We start from the raw sequence: 8958 nt of genomic DNA on the forward strand, positions 1-8958 counted from the left end.
ACGATGATTGGCTCCTCCACATTACTGGCATCCATTTTCAAGACGGCAAGGTTGGGGTCATCAGATGTCATCGACCACTACATAAATGGACAGATTAAGAATGACAGGAATTCTTGTTTCTTGACCTCGCGGTTCTCATGCACGATTATTTAAATAAAGTTAGACTCTCTGAAAATTTCTTTTCATTTCTTTCCAACTGCTTAATGCACCCCAACATTCGCTGACCAGACCCTACAGACAGGATTTAAAGAAGAAGTAATGATGAAACTTGAAAGCTCCTCTAAGCCACAACTTCTTGATAGCTATTAAGAATCTCATCGCAAGCAAGTGGCAAACTCGACTATTGAAAAAGTTTAGCAATTATTCAAATAATTTGCTCTAAATTAGTCCAATGTTCAAGCTGACAGATATTTTGATCGCCGTCATAATAACACACACAGAATTTTCTTTCGTGGCAGCGTGGCACAAAAAATTAATTAACTTTTCAACTTTCAGTAGCATTATTAACTAAAATCAATCTTCCACCAATATTGCTACATTGGAATGAAGTCACGGGCATCAAAATTCAAAACCTTGCGGCAATAAAATATTGTTTGTGTCTCTACTAAAAATGGTCCAATAGTGCAGCACGAGCCCCATGCGCGTTGTCCTTGTTCTGCTCATGCATGATTGATTGATGTTGAAGTTGAAGGTTATGCAGCTTGTTGCAGTTTTATTAATTTATTTATTTCTATGCATTATTTGGTTTTCCAGTCGTTACATTATATATATATATATATACCTTGCTCTGGAGAAGCAATAAATCAGCAACTCAGCATTTGAGAGAGACCAATCAAATAGAATAGAATAGAATAGCGAGCGTTGCTGACAAATATGGAGTCCCGGACTCTGAAGTCACTACTAGTAAATCCGGTGGGCGTTGCCGTCTCCAGTGGTCTTCTTCTCGTGGTGCTCTTCGCCTTTAGCTTAATCAAACGGACGTTCGGTAGTCCTGATAAGAGGAGGCCACCAGGTCCACCGGGATGGCCAATTTTCGGAAACATGTTCGACCTTGGGGAGCTGCCGCACCAAACGATGTACAGGTGGAAAAACAAGTACGGACCCGTGATGTGGCTGCAGCTGGGATCGATCAACACCATGGTCGTCCAAAATGCTACAGCCGCAGCCGAACTATTCAAGAAGCACGACGTCCCATTTGCTGACCGCAAGGTGCCCGATACCCTCACGGCCTTCGACTTCAACCAAGGCACCTTGGGGATGAACACCTTTGGCGGGCACTGGCGGGTGCTCAGACGCCTCTGCTCCACCGAGTTTCTGGTGAACAAGAGGATGAACGAGACCACTGACCTGAGGAACAGACTCGAGAGAAACATGGTAGCCTGGATTGAGGACGAGCATAGGACCTCCAAGGCTCAGGGGGGAGACGGCAACGTGCAGCTCAGCCGCTTGCTTTTTCTCTTGGCGTTCAACCTGATGGGCAACCTCATGCTGTCCAAGGATTTGTTGGACAACAGAAATCCCGAAAGTCGGGAGTTTTTTGAATCCATGAACGAGATCCTGTCCTTGGCCGGGACTCCTAACATTTCAGATTTTCTACCATTCTTGAAAAAGCTTGACCCATTGGGGATGAAGCGGAGAATGATAGCCCACATGACAAGAACCTTCAGGATTTCTTCCAGATTTGTCCAGGAAAGGCTTGACAACAGAAAAGCCGGCAAGTTCAACGAGAAGAAAGACTTCTTGGATGTCCTGTTGGAGTACCAGGGGGATGGTAAAGATGGTCCTGCTACATTCTCGGAGAAGCATATCAACGATGTTATCATGGTAATTGACCTTAATTAGTTAATTAATCCCTGATTTGGCTGCTACCATTAAATTACTCCTATATACATACATACATACATATATATATATATATATATATATATATATATATCTTCTTACCTGTACGTAATTTTTCATGTTTTCTTGGTCTTCTTTTGGATATTATGGCATGGGGAATTTCCTTGGCAGCAACGCTAACATCGGGTGCTTTTTGCTCAACTAAAATTATCTCTTTTCTTTTGGGGTGGGGGCAGGAAATGTTTTTTGCGGGTTCAGAAACTACAAGCATCAGCATAGAATGGGGATTCACAGAGTTGCTTCGCCACCCTCACGCGTTCCAAAAGCTCAGGGAGGAGATTGATAGAGTTGTGGGAGTAGACAGATTGGTGCAGGAGAGTGACATGGAGAACCTGCCGTATTTGCAGGCCGTCGTGAAAGAAACCTTCAGACTGCACCCTGCACTGCCTCTGCTCCTACCAAGAAATACCATGGAAGACACCAAGTACCTGGGATATCTGATTCCCAAACGCACGCAAGTCTTCGTGAACGCTTGGGCAATAGGAAGGGATCCAGCATACTGGGATGACCCCTTGACCTTCAAGCCTGAGAGGTTCCTGAATTCCAGTGTTGAATACAAAGGGCAGCATTTTGAGCTGATACCGTTTGGATCTGGAAGGAGAATCTGCGTCGGTTTTCCTTTGGCCCACCGCGTGGTTCACCTCACTTTGTCCACTTTGGTGCAAGCCTTTGACTGGGATCTGGGAGCTGGTGTCAAACCTGAAGACATTGACATAGACGAGAAGCTGGGATTGACGCTGAGGAAGAAGAATCCTCTCAAACTAATTCCAAAGAAGCGTCTCCGCGTTTGAAAGATTAATCGATCATGTTAGAGTCTGCCAATTTCCTTTGTGCCTAGCTATGATATAAATAAAAAAAATAAGCTTACATCCATAAAAGTTGCCCCCGATGTAATCTCCCCTTTTTCAGTACTGCTCTTCTATTGAGTATTCCCCTATTAGGATAGTGCCGTCTTCTGCAAGTGCTTACTCCGATGTACCTGGCATTGTGTTGTAATACTAGGTAAGGCTGGCACTGCGCCAACCTCCACCGCAATTTTAATGACAGTCGTATTATGTGTAATAAATTGAGGATATTTGCTGGTAATTATTAAATTTATGTAATGTACAAATTTCTAAATTTTGCTATAGTATCTATCACATTCAATTCTAGTTTTTTTTTTTTTTTTTTTTTTTGAAGGACACATCTACGTATTAGGTGCGATCAACAAGTCATGACAAGGCGAAAGCACATTAATCAAACCTCTAAAGGTTGAGGGAAGCTCCAAGTTCAAATTAATTGAAGGAAAAGCATGGCCTTTGTAGTCCTTAATGTTTGGTGAAACAGAGGAGAGAGCAAGGAAGAGAATCCAAAGGCAACTGTGAGTCGAAGTAATCATCATTCATCACCAAAGTATCAAAGAATTATGCTTAAGCAGGAACACGTTTGGGATTTCATTTCCAGCGCAAATAAGAACAAAGAGAAGCCAAATAATTTTTTTTCCCGGTAACGATAATATTTATATAATCTAATTTAATTAATTCTATTCTACAGAGAGGGGAGTCTAAAGAGGCTGCGAAAGGAGTTAGTAGGTATATAGACCTAATAAAACCAGTGCTCTGTCATATTTTTTTGAATTTTTTTTTGCTACAGGTGGAGTTCAAACCTCTGACTTATAATCCAAAGAGGGACTTGGTGGCCACTGAGCTTTGCCAAATAATTTTTATGTTGAGATGTTTTACCAACACAAGGATAGAAAATTAAGTTGCAACAAAGAGAAGCCAAATAAGAACAAAATTAATAGCAAGCAGCTTTTTACCCCAGGAGGAAGAAGAAGAATTCGTAGCAAAACCCAGCCTTTTCAGCCAAATTTTGCATCCAAGTTGCTACGTGGCAAGCTACAACGGGTTTTTAGAGTAGTGATATCTACTTCCCCAGTATTATTGGTGGAGTGGATATGCAATTGAGTAGTTTTTATGATGGGATAATTTCACTTTGCTCCCCGTAGTTGCAACCCAATGTCCGCATTCATCTCTAAATTACAAATTAAGACACTTTAGTCTCTAAACTATAAAAGTTGTGTCACTCAAGTACAATTATCAATGAAATACCCAAAATTACAATCTAATACTAGCTATTTTTCTACAAAAATGCTACAGTGTATTTTTTATTTAAAAAAATCCCAAAATTACTATACAAATGAGCTCTAAATTTTTCGATTTTGTATAGTTTAAGTACAGCTAAAAGTAAGGAATAGGCTCACTATAAAATTACCATACATTATCACTCTTAAAGTAATAGATTGTAACACGATATTTATATATCTTATCACGTGCCCTAAAACACATTTACAAAAGCACCCTCTTTACTAATCACACATTTCATTTATAGAAAAGCTTTTTTAACTTAAAAATAAGTAGATTAGTAGCAAATCTTAATCAAATATATAATATTTATTAAAATAATTATGCCATCAGGATCTGGGTCCAAAACGGGTTAAAACATGTAAATTCATATCCAACCCGTTTAGTTTATACAGGGATCTATGGCATATTTTTCGTATCTGGAAAAATGGGCTGGGTCTGAGTTAGGTCCGGGCCTAGGCCCGGTCCATTGACAGCACTTCGTGCAACCAGTAAAAAGTTTCCTTTTGTGTTAGTGCGCCTCCAGCCTATGCCTGCGGCGCCACATGATTGAAGGGCTTAGAGTTTTTTTTTTTTTTTTTTTTGGCCCCTTCTTGCTCTCCATTTATAATTTATTACAGGGGCAAAGGATGTGAATCAAAATACATTCGATTGGATTATTTAAAAAAAAAATTAAATCTTTCCTTCTACTCTGGTTTATTTTCTATAAAAGGCTTAGAATGGAGAATTAAATTAAAAAAAATTCCCCAATTTATTCATCAGATAGCAATTCATGAACCGAAGTCCTCAAAGCACTTGCTTTTCACTTTTCATGTTTCAAACCTAAAGGTCTGTGTTTTCCGACAAACCCCCCCCCCCCTCTCCCTCCCTCTTCCCCTTTTTCTTTTTCTTTTTTTTTTTTTTTTTGGCAGAAAAATATTCTCCGACCAAAAGTTGCTATGCTGTTCATGCTTCCACAACCTTTGTAAAAGCTTTGGGTAATGCAGGTTTTATGTTTCCAAATGTCTATCAAAATTTAATTTTTTTTTAAAATATCTACTTAGAAAAACAACTCATATTCATACCGAGCCATATGGTAATATAGGAGAGAGTTGGTTTGTACAAGAAGCTTTTCTTCGTCGTGTAACTGTAACCCCTGGCAAAGCACATTCACTTGTGACATGGGAAGGCTTTTTCTACATAAGATCTGGCAGCCGGCTGAGATGGTTAACTGAATTATAATCAGTGATCCAAGACAACATGGAAGCAAACCAATCATAATAAAGAAAAGAAGTAATTCTAAACATCCTCAGAAAGTTCAAGGCATGCTCAACAGAGAAGCAGAATTCAATTGACTGGCACTCACAGAAACTTCCAAAATCAAACTCACATATAATTACTGCCGGGCAATTCCACTTAACTTTCATCAGAAACAGTATACATAAATTAGGATAAACATAAGCTAAAGAATATTAGTCATGACATGGATTACATGATAGCGCAATTTTACTCTCTACGAGGTAGCGGCCGAAAGATCAGAATGATGCCACCATAATTGAACAATTTACAAGGATTACCTCGTTGAGTAGCTAGGCTAAAACAAAGTAGTACTCCAAAATCTTTGATGCCGTCCAAAGGATGCAGTGAAAATGTGAGTACTTGAAAATAGTACCTTAGCTGCGTGAAGAAATGTCTTCAAAATACATGAAGATTCACCAAGGTAGGCAAAACCAATTTCAGTTCAACCAGCAACAATAGAACTATCCTTACCGAACTCTCTGCTATAGATTGTCAAGAGGTTTGAGCTACATCTACGTTGTGTGATTGATCATGCTTTGGGAAGTATTTTGTGTCAAATACATAAACATCACAAGCCCTTTTGCATGAAGAATCCAGGAAAGGTTGTTCATGTAGTTGCTTATAGAACCTTGAAAGGTAATTTAAGCCCATGAGAAGTTCTGCAATTGTCGCTTCTGTCTTGGCTTGATCTGCAAAGTAAAGGGTCTGGACTAAAAGCACATTTGTCCCAGAAGTCATGTCCTGCTTCTCAAAGTTCCGCTCAGAATACCATTTTATTGTGTTGTGAGCGAGTTGAGACAGCCAATCCAATATCCTTGACAACGTTGATCTCCACTCTGCTGCAAGGACAGCATCATAAACAGATGAAGCAGAACTTTTGGTGAACACTTTTAACTTTGCTCTCAAAGAGGTTCTAATGCTTGTAGGCAACATGTTGTATAGGTCATCTCTAGCATCCATGCTGATCAGGTGAGGTGATGATACTAGCCTCTCTATCAATATGATGATATTTGCATAATGGAGAGCCAAAGCAGCATAACCAAGAGTAGATGGGGGTACATTCAACTGTTTATGCTTGAAGTTTATGCTACAGTGTGATACAGGCCAAATCTTGGAGTTTTTCACCATTTCAATGCCTTCATGGGATGCACAATCTGACCTTAAAATGTTGCTGCTGGAAGCCATAAAATTTTTTAGAGCAGGTGAATCACTTCCAGTCATGCATCCGTGAAAAGGGCCAATGTGAGCAAATCGTATGGTTTTTTTCTGCTGCTTCTTTCCACCAAAAATAGATCTATTGTGCCAGGCATTCAATTTTCTGGAGTTTGATCTGTCCTTCTCACCGGCCATGCCCAAATTTGAACAAGATCTCCCTAACTCACGTGAATTGATCCCAAACAAATTATTCTCAGATAAATGAACAGCATATTGCGTTGAGTCAGATATGGAATTGCTCCGAACAAGACGTATCTTACTAATTTGTATAGAACCATAAATTTTCTCAACAGCTCCCCACTGGTTAATCCCACACACAAATTTGATCCTGGCAACAACTGTAAAAATGGATCTAAGCAAAAGCCTGACAGTGTAGTCATATGTACGAACCCAGGGTGACATCTCGCGGAGATTCTTCACTTCCTGACGTTGACACATAACCTTCTGCTGAAATTCGAGCAATTTCACTTGGCTTGATTCCGGATTAGCCCGCATCCGCTTCAAGGTTTGCTCGTGCTCTGCCAGCACATCGAGTTCTTGCTGCAGCTGTGAAGTGACCGCAACAAATCTTTCCATCTTCTTCACCTTCCTCTCCATCTTCTTGAGCCTATACTCCCATCCACACCAATTAAGACCAATCTCAACAGGGTCATCAAACACTTGTTTAAGATGGTGATAGGTAGGGTCTGTACATCTCTTTCCAAGCAAAACCACAGCCCTTGCCACACATCCCACATTTTCCATGACCTCCAAGTGAGCAAGATCCATCAGATAATCATCGTCTTCTGAGATGAACATTTGAATACCCGGTGAGGTTGAAATTTCTCGTCGCAGTCTCATAATCTGTCTATCCTCTAGACACTGCCATATATTGACCAATTTAGACATCAGGCTTGCAACTTCAAATGATAAGATCCCAATCACACCCTTTTCTGGACCACCTACCGGGCTTTTTTGCGAATGTTTCCACAAACTACGAAACAACAGCTCCGCCCTGGTCTCACCCCCCATCTTACGGCAACAGAAGAGAAGAACAAAGTAATGATACCGAAATATTCCGAGCCCTCAATCCATCTCAGAGCTCCTGTACCGAATATATGAACATGAAATCAAAACTTTGGGCTTTTTGTTAAATTTCAATGTCCTTCACCCTGAGCACAGTATATAATGAAAATCAAGCAGTAATATCTACAACCAACAAGTTAATTTTAGAGCAAAACAGCAAATCTTGTCCACGTACCAAGTAAGTAATCCCAATGAACATTATCATCATGCGAAATCTACATATTTCCTCAATTTTTCCTTCTTTTCCCTCCCTTCTCCTCTTTACCCCTAATCCAAACCGGACAGCTAGTACCAAAAATGTTGCAAGAAAGTTTATATTTCTTTTTTTTTTTTTGGTTAAATCTAGAATCTTTGGGTAAAAACTCTAATATTGCAAATATCTTTCTTTTCCCACCTTAAACATTCTTGATCTTTTACACCCACCAAGCAGAACATAAAATCACAAGATTGGGGTTAGAACAAGTAAAGCAGTTTGATAATAAATAAAAAAAAAAAAAGCTATCGATAGGAAGTCAAATGCAAGCTTACTTTCAAGTTAAAAGAAGGAAGTATTTTCTGCGTAGAGTAGCGTAGTCGGAAGTGAAGCGAGGCAGTGAAAATGGCCGTTGAGATCGCAGATTATTATCGATGTTATAGTACAAGAAAAGAGAAAGTAAGGGTGAAGATTTATAACATGCGCACAATCGGCTTCAATTATGAGCAATGTAGTCTTTGTAGTTTGTAGCTCAAGTGGGATAGGAAAAACGACCAAATGGGGACAAATTTAAAATACGACCAAAATTCGATGGAATCGAAGTAAAGTAAAACTAAAATCTAGTTCTGCTTTTTATGGGATAATTCCGGGCTGGGGATTATACTCCCGGATCTTTTGCAGCTAGTTTGAATCTGGGTGGACAGGAAAAAAACGAGTTGCTACATCGTTTTTTTGTTTATTGCGGTCGTATTAGCAAGAGTGGATAATACTAGGTGTATTTGGAAGTATACTGAGCTGCATTGTTAATGGGGTGTGGTGGAAGTTTGTTTTAAGGGGAATTGTTGTGGCCTGTGGGCATATGCTTGGATCGAGTTGGCTGTTCCCCAGTCGATCACACACAACGAAGCAATGCATACTAGTATGCCAATCACTCTTGATTCAAGACTATGATTGGATTTTAGTTGTCTCGAATTTGGGCTTTGACGATCGGAAGGTAAAGTGCATTCTCCTTGATATTCAGGTTTGTTTGGATTGTGAATTATTAGAGAAATTTTTACTGTAGCACTTTTTGTGATGTGATGTATGTGAGATAAAAAGGTAATTGGGAAGATAAAAAGGTGCGTTGGAAATTGTAATGATGATGTAAGTAAATATATTTTGTCAAATAAACCGTAATCCAAA

At 39.6% G+C, this 8958-nt stretch overlaps 2 protein-coding genes across 4 annotated transcripts; one reads left to right on the forward strand and one right to left on the reverse strand.

Moving 5' to 3' along the window:
• Positions 1-795: 795 nt before the first annotated feature.
• Positions 796-2988, forward strand: LOC113694614 (iridoid oxidase). The gene is made up of 2 exons (XM_027213456.2): positions 796-1824; positions 2079-2988. The coding sequence occupies exons 1-2, from the start codon at positions 874-876 to the stop codon at positions 2691-2693; spliced, it is 1566 nt and encodes a 521-aa protein (XP_027069257.2). The 5' UTR covers positions 796-873; the 3' UTR covers positions 2694-2988.
• A 2388-nt stretch (positions 2989-5376) lies between these two features.
• Positions 5377-8594, reverse strand: LOC113697064 (protein PSK SIMULATOR 1). 3 transcript variants are annotated; one of them, XM_027216502.2, is made up of 2 exons: positions 8112-8594; positions 5377-7602 (listed from the first exon to the last, which is right to left on the reverse strand). In XM_027216502.2, exon 2 carries the CDS (start codon positions 7527-7529, stop codon positions 5796-5798), a length of 1734 nt encoding a protein of 577 aa, XP_027072303.2. In that variant the 5' UTR covers positions 7530-7602; positions 8112-8594; the 3' UTR covers positions 5377-5795. The 3 variants fall into 3 exon arrangements, with proteins under 3 accessions (XP_027072303.2, XP_071910658.1, XP_071910659.1); XM_072054557.1 differs by having other exon boundaries at positions 5377-7669; XM_072054558.1 differs by lacking the exon at positions 8112-8594 and adding an exon at positions 7759-8048.
• Positions 8595-8958: the final 364 nt, after the last annotated feature.

This window comes from Coffea arabica, chromosome 6e (genome assembly GCF_036785885.1).
Source record: "Coffea arabica cultivar ET-39 chromosome 6e, Coffea Arabica ET-39 HiFi, whole genome shotgun sequence".
Classification (NCBI taxonomy): Eukaryota; Viridiplantae; Streptophyta; class Magnoliopsida; order Gentianales; family Rubiaceae; genus Coffea; species Coffea arabica.